The 16,700-nt window shown below is 48.0% G+C and overlaps 2 protein-coding genes across 2 annotated transcripts in view; one reads left to right on the forward strand and one right to left on the reverse strand.

Annotated features, from left to right (window-relative positions):
- Positions 1-2,072: 2,072 nt before the first annotated feature.
- cand1 (cullin-associated and neddylation-dissociated 1) lies at positions 2,073-10,190 on the reverse strand. The gene is made up of 25 exons (XM_057022836.1): positions 9,870-10,190; positions 8,553-8,628; positions 8,411-8,478; positions 8,185-8,339; positions 7,976-8,099; positions 7,815-7,902; positions 7,558-7,726; positions 7,385-7,490; positions 7,171-7,316; positions 6,944-7,095; positions 6,710-6,850; positions 6,318-6,459; positions 6,020-6,228; positions 5,773-5,941; positions 5,594-5,683; positions 5,364-5,517; positions 5,049-5,286; positions 4,777-4,965; positions 4,560-4,703; positions 4,160-4,472; positions 3,908-4,003; positions 3,612-3,781; positions 3,313-3,477; positions 3,115-3,222; positions 2,073-3,032 (listed from the first exon to the last, which is right to left on the reverse strand). The coding sequence occupies exons 1-25, from the start codon at positions 9,935-9,937 to the stop codon at positions 2,808-2,810; spliced, it is 3,705 nt and encodes a 1,234-aa protein (XP_056878816.1). The 5' UTR covers positions 9,938-10,190; the 3' UTR covers positions 2,073-2,807.
- Positions 10,191-12,590: 2,400 nt separating this feature from the next.
- Positions 12,591-16,700, forward strand: part of grip1 (glutamate receptor interacting protein 1) — a 28,841-nt gene continuing 24,731 nt past the window's right edge. Inside the window, exon 1 of the mRNA XM_057022841.1 lies at positions 12,591-13,054. Within this exon, the coding sequence (XP_056878821.1) occupies positions 13,000-13,054 (55 nt within the window). The 5' untranslated portion in view covers positions 12,591-12,999. The remainder of the gene's footprint in view (positions 13,055-16,700) is intronic.

Consider the following 16,700-nt stretch of genomic DNA (forward strand, 5'->3'; position numbering starts at 1 on the left):
CACTTCCTGTCACGTCTTTCACAATAAAACCCCTACAACACTTTCTCAGAATTCGGAGAAAGATTTGATTTTTTTTTAAAATGTAAAACCAAATCCAAAGACACGTCAATTTAAATTGTTAAATAAAGTGTTAAATACAATAAAACTTAATGTATGGAACCGACTGCAATTTAACCTTCCCAGCATAAACGAACCATTAGGAAATGTCGAACATGTGTGTCGAACATTTGTTCTTGATTGTCCAGTTCGTCATTTACGTTTGTTGTTCCGGACTTTAAATTATATGCGTACTTGCAACAGCATGGGTTCTCTAAATTAACTTGATTTATTTTGAAGATGGCTCAGCATCACATCCGGTGTAACTAACTTCATCGCAAGTGACTAACCAGACTTTTTTCTTGTGACGTTTCAGCATCTTCAGCAACTTTATTTACTTGACACAAATGTTGTATGTGTCTTAAAAGAAAAACGGCCAGAAAATTTACCCTGAGTTTTTTTTTTTCACCCTGAGTGAGAGATGTGTTATTTTAATGATGTTTTCTCATTTAGGACAGTGAGCATCAACCCCCAGGTTAAAGTCCATTAACTTTTCAGGACAGCTTTGATTGTCTGCAGGGTGATGTGCTATCAGAACAGGAGTAGTGATCCATAGGAATCATGTTCTAACAATTAAAATGATCTGATATAATAAGAACTGCTGACACGGCACCTGTGTGGGCATGAAGAATGTGGTCATGTGATCGAACAGAAAGGTCTCAGAAAGGAGCCCCTGCAGGTAAGTGAAGGTAGCCCTGGGACGAAGATGAGATTGTATATTTGTTTTCTCTGACGATGTCACATGATGGCACAAGTTTCTCCTCTGGCTCTAAGAACTGTCTGGTCAAAGTGGAGGACAAAGGTCAAAGCAACCCAGAGGTCATTAAAATTAAACGGTAAAATCCAGAATTTCAAGCATAATGTGTGTGTTCAAAGAAAACCTGAGCATGTCACAGCATGATGGGAACATTCTTACATTCTCACTCACGCACACAGTATTTACAACAGTCAGAGCCTATGTTGAGAAACCACACCCAAACAGGAAGAAGTCACCAAGAATAGAGCACCCCCCCCCAAACTTCCCTTTTATACACTTCCTGTGTGTGTGTTCTTGTACCACGTTAGGGTTGGGGTCAGAGGTTAGCTGCTATGTTTAGGGTTAAGGTAGGGAGCTGGAAAATGTATTATTTCTATGAGAGTCCTCACAAATATTGAAGTACAATGATCATCACTTTTCTCTGTTCGCAGTTGGTGAAAAGGTTTAAGGACATTTTCTTTGAACTGTAGGGAAAAGTTTTAAAGATATTTTACATTTTAATGTTTGATCCTGAATTATACCTTTACAGATGTTTTTGAACTGAATCTACAACAGATTAAACCTTTGGTCGAAATTGAATGTCTTAAAATAAAAATTTATTTCGATGAGACACTTTGTAGTTCAGAAGCAAATACAAAAAACTGGAGACATTAACATGTCAATGATTAGCCAAGCTACAATTCAAGCTCATCAATTCGGCAGTTGCTAGGCAACCAAAGGACTGAACATCATTAACTGCGTTTGTTCTGTTTGCCATGAACAGCCAATAAAAGAAGGGCTCAGTGAACAGGAAGTTAGCCTTACCTGTGTGAAAAGGAACAGGTGATGTGATCGGAATCCTGAATATGGGCAGATTAAACCAATGCTGCGACGCTTGATAAATACATTTTATAGATTTAACAAGCAAAAACAATTTAAAACATGGGCAGTGTTTATAAAGTTACTGCAGTCTTGGATGCAAGTTCAGCAATTCTTATAAACCCCGCCCACTGAAACCAGAGGCTCCTCCCACTGTAGTGAAATCAGCAAATCAGTTCAATGTCACATCAATGAAAGAATTACTGCCAAATATAAAATAGAAGTTGGCAAAAATCATGAGAAATTTTGTATTACACTGTAATAAAAAAAACTAAATTTGTTTGAAATTCCCCTACAGGATTCCTGCAAACAGGACGGTTGTACTGACGACGAAGAACAACAAAATGAAGAAGACAGAACATGACGGCAGGCAGAAATGGATAGTTTTATTTTTCTTGGGCGACAGACAACAGTGGATTCCCCTGACTAGACCGAACCAAGTCTGACCCCGATGAGAACGCACAGGTGTTACCATGGAAACACCCTAGTTGATATGACTCGGTCCGCTCAGTCCTGATCCAATAATCTCCCCTCTTTCTCTCTCTCCTGTGGCAGGAGGAGGGCAGGTCTATTGAATCATGGGAAACAAAGAAGCTGTACAGTAAACCCCGCCCGTCTCTCCTCATTCACTATATCATTAATTAAAAAGAAAAAAAAAAAGCGAGCCCTCCTCCCATTGGTCAGCACATCCTCAGGCAGGAAAGACTGTTTCACTCCATTGGTCAGTTTTAACAACCATCAGTCACTCTGCAGCGGCCAATCAGGTTCAAGAACAGTACCTGTGGAACCTTCTGAGAAAAAAAGAATGTTGATGTATGGAGATCAGCCAATCATATGACCTCACTGAAAAAATAAACAGGAGGTGGGAGGAGCTTCCAAGCCTCAAATGCAACTCATTTTTCTGGATTTTTCTTTGTTTCAGTCCACGTTTGAACGTCAAGTCTTCTTCCATCACTAGGAGACGGTGCGTTAACCTGTGTGTGTGTGCATGTGTGTGTGTGTGTTTGCTGTTGTCATGGATCCGTGCTGCAGGGTTTAACGCACCAGCAGCAGGGGTGGTGCTGTGGTGTATCGGGGACGAGGGCGAACCGCCTCTTTAACTGGTGTCCATGGATTCCATGTTGGCGGAGCTGGAGTCTCTCTGGATGGAGTCAAAGATAGCCGCCAGCTCCTGATTGGCTGAGATCTGCGACTGAAACTCCGACATGAGCGGCGACTTCTCTGCCTCGGGGATGGTCAACAGGGCCACCACAGCCCGCATGGCCGACCGTTTCAGCTCATCCTGCTTCTCAAACTCCTGCTTTACCGAGTTGGCCTTCACCTGCAGAGTCGGAAGATGGATCACTGCTCTGGAAAATGCAACGAAGGTTCTTTAGGAAGAGTCTCAGTCAGTGAGGCCCTACCTTGGTGGTGCAGGTGGCCCTTAGCGGCTCCACCAGCCTGTCCAGCCTCTGCAGAACCGCACTGGGACACAGAGAGGACAGCCTGGCCAGCATGAGGAACGTCAACATCTGCAAAAAAAAAATCAAAAAAATAGCAGAGTCACAGCCGGAACTGTGAGCGTTGCCCTCTGAAGTGTGTGTTCAGGTGTGTGTTTGGACCTTGATGTCATAATGGTCCTTCAGACCGTCCTCCACGTGGTTCAGGAAAGTGAAGATATCGATCCGGTCCAGGCAGCTGTCCAGCAAAGTGTACATGCACTCGAAGGCAGCCTTCCTCAGGTCCAAACCATCATCAACAGTGTGCTTGAACGGGCCCATCTCCACCTGTGAACACACACACACACAACACACACACACACGCACACACACACACACACACACACACACACACACACACACAGTAAGGTGTCTGCTGGTGTACTGGGAGATGAAAGCACGCATCTGGTGTCGACGCTCACCTCTCGGATCAGCTCCTTCCTCACTTTGGTCTCGTTGTACAGCTGAGGGAGGACTGAGTCCAGCAGCTCCCGGATCAGACTGGGCTTGTTGTGGGCGGCCGAGTTGAACGTTACCAAGGCAACGCGCCGCACGTTCAGGTCGGGGTCTGCTAATGTCTTTAAGAAATCCCCTGAGAAAAGGAAAAGGCTCAAGTCCACCTCTGATCTTTGTGTGGTAACATGAAGGATCAATGAGTGATCACTGGGGATCAATGAGTGATCACTGGGGATCAGGAATCAGTGCGATCTCTTATTACCTATGCAGTTCTTCAGCAGGGGGTCAATGGGCTGAGGCTGGTCCGAGATGGTGAACTTCACCGCCGTCACCACGGAGCTGCGGGCATACGATGAACCTGGGGCAGGTTAAAAATAAACCACCAATCAATAAATCACCACAATCACAACACAGCTCTATAAACAAACAGGAAATGTGATTATTGAGGGGGGGGGGGGGGCAGAGGCGAGGCGTTCCTCCTGATCGCCATGCGATCGGCTTCAGTATTGATTACCTGACTGCAGATAGCCTTTGAGGCGTGGCAGGAGGGTTTCAGGGTCAATCAGCGTCAGTTTACCCAGACACTCGGCCACCACGTTCCGGGTTCCCTCCTCCTGACACTCGCTGTGTTTGAGCAGGAGGGACCAGACCAGCTCCACGTAAGGTTTGAGCCCCGACACCGATGCCGAGCTGATGATCTCCTTGAGCGAGTGCAGCAGCAGGTACTGCCTCTTGGACGACGTGATCTCCTGCAGGACGAAAGGCAGATACTCGGGGAGGTTCCCCACAGCGATGCTGCCCAGGGCGTAGGACGCCGCCGACTTCACCTGAGGAACACACCAGCAGAGGTAAATCCCAAGATAGATCATTTCTGAAATAAACACTTTTGGATTAACTAGCCTGGTGCGTCTTACCTCTTCACTGGAGGACGAGAAAGCGTCCAGAATAACCGTCTTCAGCTCCGGCTGGCTGCTGAGGTCCACGTGGTGTCCCACCTCACCCAACGAGAGCAGGGCGAGGAGCCTGATGGAGTCTGTGGAGCGGCTGTTCTTCACATCCTGTCAGAGAGGAAGCAGTTTAGCGCCACCCTGATCGGAGACACGTCAACCCTGATGTGCGCAGGTAGGTCACCTGGATGAACTGCCCCACGACGGCGGGCCCCTCGGCGGGACAGGCCCGCGTTAGTGCTGCGACACATTTGGCAATGGAGCAATAGGCCTGTTTGTGAGGAAGAGCTGTGCTCTGAGAGTAAACCGGACCTGTCAGCATCCTCAGCAGGTCCATGTAGCCCAGACCAGGCGTGTCTGTGGCAACTAAAGCCTGAACAGAAGCACATGCGGGACAGTTATGGTTTGATTGAAATTCTGACCGCTCGCCAAACCACGATGGCGTCGCTGTTGTACCTGATAGAAATCCAGCATGGCGGAAAGCGCCCCGCCCTGCAGCAGCGGGGATCGGACCAGACTGATCAGCTGCTGCAGGATGTTGCCGCTGCTCAGCTGACCCAGAGAGGCCGGGTGAGTCACCGCCAGCGTGGACAGGAAGCTCAGCGCCATCTGCGACACGTGCATGTCGCTCTCGGAGATGAGCGGCGGCAGTTCGGCGAGCACCGCGTCCACCATGACGGGAGTCACCGCGGTGCTGGGGAGCGCAGGGACAGCGTTTAGCGCTCGAGGGGAAGCCAGGCGAAGGTGGCAGGATCAAAGGTGGGGGTGTACCTGTAGTTCCTGAGCAGGATGTCCAGAGCAGCCAATGTGCAGAGCTTCAGCGCCCGCTGGTTCTTACGTAGGAAGGAGGCGAGGATGGGAACAGCATCCGGAAGAACTGGCCTAAGGTCAATCTTCAGCGGTGATCCAGCGATCAGTGTCAGAGCTGCCGAGTCAGCGAAACTCTCATGAATCCAATCAATATCCTTTGATCCTAACGGTTCTGGGAGGGCGGGGCTTACCTTTCACCGTTGTCAACCTGGTGATCTCGTTCTTCAGGCGTTCCAAGAAAATCAACAACGTTCCAGGAAGTTCTGCTGGCAGACGGTCACCTGCACAGGAAAAAAAAATGCAGGATGGTCGGACAGGAAGTTGCATCGCAGCTGACGCCATACCACTTTGACTGACAGGTGGCGGTCACCTAGGTTGCAAATGATCTGGCCCATGCAGGAAATGGCGCGCTCTTTGACTTCCTGGTCAATGTCTGCAGCCTTGAGCCGTTTGATTGTGCAGGAGAACAGATCGCTGATGTAGGGGGAGGGGTCGAAGCTGTCAGAGCTTTCTGATTGGCTGTCCAGAGGACGGATCACCTGCGAGAGGTCAGGTAGAAAATAAAGTAGACGGAGGGTGACATCATCAGTTCTACAAGGACCGGACCAGACGCCCACCTTTACGAGCTGCTGCGTGACGAGCAGGGCCTCTGAGGTGATCTTGTAGAAGGGGTCTCCCACGCAGGCCACCACGGGCGGGACAAGAGCGGGGACATGAGCGTGGAAGGCGTGGGCAGGATGCGTGACCATGATGATGTGAAGGCATGCCAGGGCATCAATTTTCAGGTTGGAGCTGCTGGATTTATCATTCAAGGAGAAGATGATGCCTGAAGAAAAAGGTTTTGTCAATCGTACTTCAACACCCCGCCCCCCCCAACACTGGAGGACAATCGGGGGAGTTCAGATGTAACATCACCTGGTATGAGGACAGGGATGTGCTGTGTCAGGGCTCCTGGCAGCACGTTGACCAGCTCAGTCAACATGTTGAAACAACACTGACGGGTTTTCACACTTTTCTCCTTTAGCTGCTTGTGAAGAGCTTTCACGATGATGGGGACCTGCAGAGAGCGAGAGACAATAGCTTACTGAGAGAGAGAGAGAGAGAGAGAGAGCGCCTCAACTGCTTCCTGTGGTTACTGCAGGAAGTTAACGTTTTCTGGTCCAATTAAAGGCGTCACGCCGCCACCTGTAGGAAAAAATCGGAACTGCACTCAAACGAACCAGAGGTCCCTGAAAATGTTTCAAAGCAAAAAAATACAATACAAATGATTCTGATAGATAGCTTATTTGCCCTAGCAGAAGAGTTACCTGGCTCTGCAGCATGGTTAGCGGGGTCTCTCCCTGCTCCATTGCATCTGGATCAGCCAACCAGCTTTGAGCCGGTCTTGTCTGTTTGAGCAGCGAGAGGTAAGCGTGGAAAACATCTGCTTTCACGTTCTCCTCGCGCTCCTGCTCACACGCAGGAAACAAGGGAGAGAAAGAGGATCAGTTGGCGTGATGAGCAATGGAGGCGGCGGGGACGTCGCCACAGATCGTCGATACCTTGAAGCGACAGACAAGTGCGGGAGAGACGGAGCGATAAAACTCTGGCAGCATCTCGTGGCGAGTGGAAACGACGGCGTCCAAACACTTGGCCGCCGCTCGCCGAACTTTCCAGCTCATGTCGTCGTCGTCACTGTACTCGTCATCACTTCCTGCGGAGACGGAGGCGCATGTTAGCTTCCACACCTCCCCCTGGAGGAGAGGCAAGTCCGGTCCTGTTTTCTAACCTTGGTAGTCTTCATCGTTTTGTTCAGCATCCATGGCGTTGTCGTCCTCATCTTCATCATCAAAGTTGTAGTTGGGGTCATAGGTCAGGTAGCGCAGACAGATGGAGATGACGGTGGGGACGTGGGGGTAGACTTCTTTGGGACACCTGTGAGCAGACACAGACTGTAGAACAAGGTCTCTGCAGGCCTGGTGCAGCATTAGTGCTCCTGTTACCTCCTGACGAAGGACTCGAAGGCCTGGATGCAGTACTCCCGTAGCTCGTCGTCGTCAACGTTGCAGAACTTCACCACCAGAGGGATGATCTTCTCCAGATACTCACCTACAAACAAGAGCTTCAGGATGACAACGCCAACTGAAGCAACACGGAGAAGCAGCGAGCGCCTCACCGATGCGGTGTCCCGCCTGTCTGCTGATGGCCGCCGTGCACTGGATGTACGTCCTGGTGGTGGACATGTTGTCGTTCCTCCCCAGCTCGGTCAGGAGATGCTCGATCAGATCGATGAAGACAAGGTTCCCGCAGGACATGACCAAATGTCCAAGAGCCATGATGGTCCTCTGAGGGGGTGCACGGCCACAAGAAAACAGTCGTCAGGACAACACGGGACAGGATGGAAGGCTGCCGAGTCGGAAAAGTGGGCGGTACCTTTCTGACAGCCAGTCTGGGGGAGGTGAGCTGAGGGAGCAGACAGCTGAGGATGGAGGGGTGAAAGTTGACCAGCAGACCTCCCTGTCTGCAGGAGAGCCAACAACAGCACTCAGCAAACACTCTGTAGCTTAGCATTAGCCACAGCCAAGCTAACGTACCTGCAGAGCATGTCGGCCATGATGTCCAGCGCTTCCAGCTGGACCGACACGTCTTCCTGTTTGGCTATGGCGCTGGTGAGACGACCCGTTATCTTCTTACAAACGCTGGCGGCTAAAGCTGAGCCTGCAAGAACAGAGACGTCCACGGTAAAGTTAAAGAAGAAGTACTTCACATTATCACAGTACTTATAGAGCATCGATCTTCTCACCGCTGGAGGCGGGCGGCAGCTCGCCGATCACAGTTTTCAGTCCGATTGATGAGATGTCTCTGAGCTGTTCCTTGTCCGACAGCATGTTGGTGCACAGCGTATCCACGATGGTCTCCACCTGGTACTCCTTCACCTTACTGACCAGGGGCCCCAGACTGAGCAAAACAAACGCGGTTACGAGCGCAGCCAGTCACGGTGTAAACGAACCCGCAGAAGCGCCATTTACCATTTGACAGCGAGATTCTGAACTTCTCCGTTTTTGTCTTCCAGCAATTTGAGAATCATTCTCACCACCTGTCAATCAAAATGTCAGAAATCAGCTCTCAAAGGCTGAGCTGGTCCCACCCCAAACCGATGGCCCCACCCACCTTCCGCTCGCTGTCATCGTCCAGTTTGATGGAATCTTTCTGCAGCTCTGTCATCAGGTCATTGGTGGCCATAAATCTGCAGACAGATCACACTGGTCACATGACAACTTCAGGTTAAGGGCCTCTCTGACGTTTGGATGAACAGAGCGAGCGTCTGATGGTTCTAAATTTCTTTCCTAAAAATGTTCTCATTTTGAAATTTAAACTTAATTTCATTCCTTTTAAATTAAAAAAACACTTCCGACAACTAAAAATATTACCCATGGAATATTTCCACAGACTAAGCAACTCAGGCCGTCTATCACAAAATTAAACTGAATAAAATAAACCCAAAAACTAAAAATGTGTTCCATTTCCAATCCAAAACTGTGCTGCATCAGCTTGGTGACACGCCACAGAAATGACATGTTTTATGCTGATGTTGAACGAAAATTTCATGTTAGTTTTGAAAATACTCTTTACTAAACTGTTACGTTCGGGGGATTTTATCATGTCTGTGTTGAAGTTGTCTAGACAAACTCAAACTTTCCAATGGGAACTATTTTCTGTGTTTCACTAAATCAAAAAAATCCAAACCCTTTAATTAAAAAGGGGGATACAGAGGTAGGCGAGATTAAACAACAAACATAACACTACTTCCTAAAGAATTATCAACACAAGGCGTAAACCTCGGGATTATTGTATGGATTGGAGTGTGCTACTATTAGAATCCTTTATTTTAAACACTTCGAAGTGATGCCTCCTACATCAGTGACGGTTGGAGAATCTAGTCTGTTTACATGCCGTTAGCCTCGCTGATGCTACCACACCCCCAAACATGCTAGCTAGAGAACTCACAGACTAATGCTGCAAAACCATAGCAACTAATTACATCCTAAGTCCTAACGCAACCCAGGATCCGTATGCACGTCTGGTAACTTCGCATTTTAGTCCAAAGCCAGTATTCACACTCGCACCATCACACACGCTATATCACGCTAGCTTGCAGCATGATAGAAGTTACTCTTGGATACCCTGTTAGCATGGGGCTAACTCTTCAGTGCTTGAATTCAGCAGAATAGTGTGAGGGTCGGCGGGTTATCTTGAAATATACATTGCCGAATAGGCGTTAAAGCTGTTTGACTGAGCCCAGATGCAAATAGTCGATAGTCTGGACAACGATGATCAGACAGGTGGCCGCTTAGCTTTTAGCACGACAGCCTGCGGCCTGACACACAACGATTACTGCCCGGCTACAGCTTTAACGCTGCGGGCAAAAACGTTGGGACTGGCATCGTGAGCCGTACGGTGAGTCGGCTAATCGTGAACGCGGTTTACCTGAAATCCTTGTCGCTGGAAGTCATTTTCTCCAGCAGATTGGAGATGTGGTACGAGGCGCTCGCCATGTTGGTACTATTAGCTGTAGCTGTTAGCCTCCTGCTAGCAGACTGCGTTCAGCTTGTGTGAGGTTCCGGCTGTGTGTCTGTCTGTGTCCCTGTGAGTGTCCTGTGGCTCAGAGTTTCGGGGTTGATGGCGTCTCTTTCCTTCGCGATGCTGTCGCCTTCTCTCTGTCTGCACAGCGACTGTCGCCTCCCGGGGCGCCGAGTTTGGTTTGTTTGAATGGAGCTCCCGTTCTCTCTGCAGAGGGGCGGGGTTTCCCGGACTGACGCGGCGGGGTCGAAGGTCAAACTATCAGCAAGTTTCTTCACAATTCTCCTTTTTCCCCCTGAAATAATTCTCCCCATATGCGTGAATACTTCATTAAACTGTTGAACAGAAGTGATTCATGATTAAACACGTGGATTTGTGTTAATTATAAATAAATTATTTTAAGTATTTATGACATTAATTAACTAATTGATGGGAAGTCACTATTTGTTGCTCCCGCATGCAGAGAATAAATGATTGAGTCATATTTATGTATTTACTGAGCCATGAAAATAAATGATTTCACTGTAAAGGGTTTTTAGTGATTCCTCAATGTTGAAGAATTGGGTTAAAGTAGTTTTTCACACTTGATATGTATAATTTTGATCCTCTGCGCTTCACCTGAAAACCTCTGGGCGCCACTTCTGGTTTCCTGTCAGCTCCAGCTGTGTGTTTAGAAATGGGGAGCTGTGGGTGTTGGTGAATGCGCCGCGGATCAGTCGAGTGGGATGTTTTCAACCCCCCAGGCGGTCTTTTTCCTCTCTTTTCTTCTGCTCACACATGACGTTGCTGGCATGTGCGCGCCGAGACCGGTGCGTGTGCGTGTGTCAGTGCGAGGCTGCAGCTGCTGGCGTCTCCAGGAAATGCGCCTGATTATGATTGTGACGAGGATGAGGAGGATGAAGCTCACACTGACGGTTCGGCGGAGATGAAAATGACTGTGAATTTAAATGTAAAATCAAAGCTCATTAGAATGTCCGAATGATGGATCGATACGGGAGTTGAAACTGGACTTTTACTGTATCTGTACTTTACAGTACTGGGATAACCTAATTCAATCATCAATCACGTGACCAATGAGCTGTCACACGTTCGAACAACGCTTAATTTGGGGAAGTGGGAGTTAGAAGCGCCCCAAAATAAATAAGTCAATAAATCACGTCAATATGAGGAAGAGGACCAATCAGCTGCCGTCGGAGCCACGCTGCATAGTTCTATTAATCCCGGTAAAATTGAGTTTTGGCGACGTCTGTCACGTAAAGTATCAAGTTCCTTAAACTGTACCTAAGTTAAACTGAATTGCGACATCAGAAAATACCCGTCATAATTTAGATTTTAGAATTAAGACTTAAAGAGACCCCCCCATTGAGGTCAGTCTTTGCTTTTTGTCTCCTTGCCTGCAGATTCTCATTCTTCCACTTCGCTGCATCTTCTCCTCCATCTTTCTTCAGCCCCCCTGGGGGGATCAAAGATGGCCGCTCGACATGTGATGTGTCTTACTTCATTCTCCAGTGGTGGGAAGTCAGAGTGCTGAAGATGGAACCATGCTGGGTTCTTCAGCTCTTTCTCACAGGAGAACCAGCATCTGTGAAGGTTCTTTAGAACCCACGCCGATAATTCTAAAAATAACTGTTTTAACACAATAGTTTTCCACAAATGGTTCTACAACTTAACCTTTTATGGTTTTTAGAACCTACAGAGGTACAACAGGTTCGTCGATAATTGTGTTCTCTGGGGTTTATGAAAACCACAGAACTGGTTCTCTCTCTCTCTCAAGAATTCCTATAGGCCTGTTGTGCTTCGCTGATGGTTCCTCTTCTCTGTTGGTCCTAAATCACACTTCAAAGAGGCTGAACACACATCCAGATGATGTGGAATTAAAAACAGAGTTTGGTGGAATCCTCCTTTAATCCAGAGGGATTGGGAACCACTGTCTGAATTCCTGAGGCGAGTTGGAACAGGAACCCCTCAGATACCTGCAGGTCAACTCAGCATGTTTAATGATTCTAGTGCTGAGGAAACAGACAGATCATCTGATCTCACAAGAGTTTTTAACATTTTCACTGCTGAGTTTGGATCGAAGTCCCAAAAAATCAGTCGATCTGAATCAGATGGTGTTTATATTAGTAGCTTAATCGTTTAAGCCCCGCCCACTAACATTATTACATAGCTAACTCGCAAACTTCTAGCATGGCCTCATGCTAACATCCATGGGAACACCTTAACAAGAGTCCCCCCATCCACCCACCACCCCAAAAAGGCCCGATGAGCTACGTGAGTCAGCATTCGGCAGTTTAATTGAAACAAGTTCCCCAATGAATATTTAGTATAATTTTTCACCCATTATGAAATGAGTGTTATTAGTACACACACACACACACACACACAATCGTGACCACCCCTGCAGCAGCTGTAACTGATCTTTGTGTTAAACCATAAACATCAAACGGGAACATGTTTTTTTTTAAAGGGTGTTCTTATCTTTTAACACTCTGCACCACACAAACCTGCTGACTATCAGAGTGATCGATCAGTCAGGAGTGGGAGGGTTATCGATCAGCGGCGTCCTCGCGCTGACTGCCCGTATGAATGAATGGAGGAAGGCGCGAGGCGCGTGCCCTCGGTGGCTAACTAACCGCTAACAGGAAGGAAACGGTCATAATCTGAGGAATCCACGGAACCCACGGCTTCTAGATGTTCACCGCGGGTTCTTCACGGTGATCACGTCACTCCCTCTCACACACGCCCCAGAGATGGAGACCCTGGAGGGGTAGAATTACGAAAGGGGGAGGGGGTCGAGAGACCTAGAAAAGACGGGCGAGAGAGGGAGCGCGAGAGAGATACGTGTGTGAGGTTGAAGGAGAGAGCGAGCGGTAGAGAGAGGTAGGCTCTGAGTGGAGGGGGAGGTGGGTCCTGTTAGCGTAACGGCTTAAGCTAAAGCTAACTAGCCATGTTGCTGTCGCCGCTGCTCCTCCCGCTGCTGCTGGTGTGTGTCTGCTAGTGGGCCGCCCTGGACTCCCTATCCGCCCTGAGGTGCATCATGCCCGGCTGGAAGAAAAACATCCCGGCCTGTCTCCAACCGGACCAGGAGGGAGGTAAGACCGGACCGGACCGACCCGCTCTGGTTCATACGGACCGGGCACGAGTGCGTCCGTGTGTTACTATACCTGTGTCTGCGGTCATGTGTATATACTCTGCGTGCGTGTGCGCGTACTAGCTAATTATCGCCGACGCAATCTCGCGCAGCGTGGTTTGGCGCCGCCGGCAGAGCTCGTGCAGACAGAGACTGTAAAAATTATTGAAAGTTGGTAACTGATACTCTCTCTCTCCCCCCCTCTCTCTTCGTGTGTGTGTGTGAGCGCGCGCGTGTGTGAGTGTGACGTAAAAGGTGAGGTTACAGATGACGTTAAGATGATTTCATGTCACTGAGAATTCACCGTTACCGAGTTAGTGGCTGCTGGCAGAGAAAGCGAACCGGGAGGGGAATTAAGGCAGGTGCGGTGCACGCAAGGATCTGCGGGAGTGTGCGTGCGTGCGTGCGTGTGACCAGCATCGTTCCGTCCTCGGTGTTTTCTCTGTGACCCCCGTTTATGATGCTGGAGGGTCAAAACACTTGTGTATCGACCTGCTTGTTGATACTGTCTGGCATTCGTAGCATCATATTGCAGCAACCCCAGTGTTTTTATTCCAACTCTGTGATGATTTAACAAGTGTTTTATATGCTTCTATGTGTGTAGGCACCTGCTTATTATATATCACTTAAAGATGTCGTGACTTTAAAAACATGTCATGTGTATTCAAGTGAATTGGGCTGTACTTTACAGTCCGTCAGTATTGTTGTGTAACTGTTGCATTGAGCAGAATTCTGTCCCCCGCAGGTGTGGATACATTCACGTCCTCAGGTGTGCAGCCTCTGGCTAAATTGCATGTTTGACAGCGGCATGCTGGGAAAATAACAATGGCAACGACGCTAAGGAGAAATGGGCAAACGGTAGCAGAGCAGGACAAATAGCTTGTGTAAATAACACAATCCAATAACCACAGCTGTGCTAACCCAAGCCACATATTGTGCTTCACACTAGTCTAACTCTAATGTTCGATTAAAAAAAATCTAACCTTTGAGCTATTTTATGAAACAAGGATTTTGCTAACGGTCTGTGCTAGTTTAGCACAGACCACAGCGGAAAGTGTAAAAACTGCTTTGGTTAATCCTGCGTGTTCGCACCTTTCAGACCGCCACCCGAACGCGTCACGTTGTCCATCACATCAGATTTACCTGATGAAGGAGACGGGGCACGTTAGTGGTGCTGTAGAATCATCTTCATAACTGATGACACACAAGTGCGCTATTCTTAGTTTGTGATCGTGTGTGTATGTGTGTTTCTTACGGAATGACATCATCCCTCCGTTTTCAGCTTCCTGACTTCAGATGCAGGGGAAAAAGGCTCAAACACACACACACACAGTCACAAATTACTTGCTTTTCTGCTGACACGCGCATACGCGAACACACACACACACACACACACACACACACACTCAGGTTTGGTTCAGTAATCCTGAGGACAAAAATGAACAGAGTTCTGACATCAGCACCTCTTAAAGGACACTGTGTGTGTGAGTGTGTCTTTGCGTGTGCATGTGTGTGTTTCTGTGCATCCAGCTTAATGTTTTATCTTTTCTTTTTCTCTCTCACCGTGACTGTGGAACAAACCTACAAACTGCTGACTGTGTTAGTGTGGGTGCGCGCGTGCATCTGTGTGTTTGAGGTAGAACAGCACAGTGTTGTGTGGGTCTGTCTACCCCACCTAGAGTACGAAGTGACAAATTGTCAAATTTCATAACACTGATATCTGGGTGTTCACATGTCATGTGACCACGCTGTCAGATCAAGGGGTGAAGTTTTCCACAGAAAACAGACTTACTGCCCTTCATCTGACACACACACACACACACATACACACACACGCATACATGCACACACATGGGCTCTGGGCAGTGTCCAGGTGGACCGCCAAGCTGCTGGCATCATACATATATACTCATTTTCTCCTTGGATAAACCCAGCATGGTCTCACACACAGACACACACACACACACACACACACACACACACACACACACACACACACACACACACACACACACGCTCATTATGGTTCAGTGTGTGTCACAGTTGGTCTGACACTGAAACCTGCAGAGTTGGCTCGTCTGTTATATCCACTCTGGCCTTTAAACAGCATGGACGTGTGTGTGTGTGCGTGCTTGTGTGTGCGCCCGCGCATGTGTACCAGCTGCATTCTTAAGATAACTGTGTGTGAGGCTGAGGAGACTTAAGGAGTGAAGCGGTCGTTACTAGTGATGAGGCGGCAGTGGAGAGTTGTCCATCATCATCACTGTGATGTCATCATGAATCTGAGAGTTTTTAATGGAGTCGATGTCCTCACAAGCCTGGAAGTTTCTGGGTTGAGTTTAAACATAACAACAGCTATGAAGGCAGACCCTCTGATATTACTGTAAAATAAACAAATTACTGAAAAAGTGGATGTGTCTAATTCTATATTGAGGGACATTTTTTACTGTGACCAAGAGATTTTTCATGTCAACACGAGATAAGTGGAAACGTTCCCTGGATAAATTTGTCCTGTTCAGTATGAGTTGAACCCTCAGGGAATGAGTGGCCCTTGTGTGTGTGTGTCTGTGTATGTGTGTGCGTCCATTAGAAATCAAGGTCAGTCACTCAACAATCCATTAAGAACTCTGTCTTTTGTCCAGTTGGTGTGTCTGTCCGTCTGTCAGCTTTGGTCTTTATCAATCACTGCCGTCTACATCACTGACCCTCTGAATTATGGGTAATTTTCCATCGGAAGTGAATGAGTTTAATTCCTTTCAGAGTCTGAATGCAGCTGATTTTCTCTGAAAAGCAACAGTTCTGTAGAATAACCAGCAGAGGGGGTGAGCGGATGAACTCTGTGTGTGTGTGTGTGTGTGTGTGTGAGAGAGAGAGAGCAGCGTGGAGAATTAGATTATAAACATACACGCGCGCAGACATACACACTCACTGTGGAGGCGTCCAATCGCATTGCAGAGCTGCAGAGGCTTGATATGCAAATTAAGCTATAGGTGTCATTTTTAGCAGCCTCTCGCTCTGTTTTTCCCTGTGAATGTGACTCAACCATCTGCCTGGCTAATATGAATCATGCTCGGGTGTGTTCTGGAGGTCTTACCTGCGTTTACACAACAACGGATGCGGTGGCTCTAGTCTCCATTTTTAAGCATTCCTTTAGCCAAAACGGAACCAAAGTTAGCTCTGCATTTTCACCACATGCGACACACCAACACACAGATCTGTGAAACATAAGGGGACATCATTTCACCTGTTCTTTCTCCGTCACTCAATGTCACGCACACACATTTTCAGCGGCTCTTTGGTTTCCCACAGGAATGTTGGTGCTGAACACAAACAGCAGTAAACTGGTGTGTGTGTGTGTGTGTGTGTCCTAAGACTACACGTGTCCAGGGGAAACCCAGAGTACACCCAGACCAGCTGTCAGTCATCGTGCCTGTGCCATCGTCAGAGGTCAGGGTTTAAAGTGTGTGTTCTTGTACGGGCGACACGGTGAGGACCAAAGTAGGTACAGTGGGACCTCTACTTACGAACGTCTCTACATGCGGAATTTTCAGGTTACGACACGTCTCAACGGGAAAATATTTCCTCTTGTTACGAAAGAAATTTCAGGA

This window comes from Takifugu flavidus, chromosome 22 (assembly GCF_003711565.1).
Source record: "Takifugu flavidus isolate HTHZ2018 chromosome 22, ASM371156v2, whole genome shotgun sequence".
Taxonomy (NCBI): Eukaryota; Metazoa; Chordata; class Actinopteri; order Tetraodontiformes; family Tetraodontidae; genus Takifugu; species Takifugu flavidus.

Excerpts from the sequence above, each read along its gene's own strand:
- cand1 (XM_057022836.1), bottom strand. The coding sequence starts at position 9,937 with ATGGCGAGCGCCTCGTACCACATCTCCAATCTGCTGGAGAAAATGACT. Across the intron at positions 7,903-7,975 it reads ATGGCCGACATGCTCTGCAG|ACAGGGAGGTCTGCTGGTCA; the intron begins GTACGTTAGCTT and ends GCTCTCCTGCAG. Across the intron at positions 7,317-7,384 it reads TTCGAGTCCTTCGTCAGGAG|GTGTCCCAAAGAAGTCTACC; the intron begins GTAACAGGAGCA and ends GTCTGCTCACAG.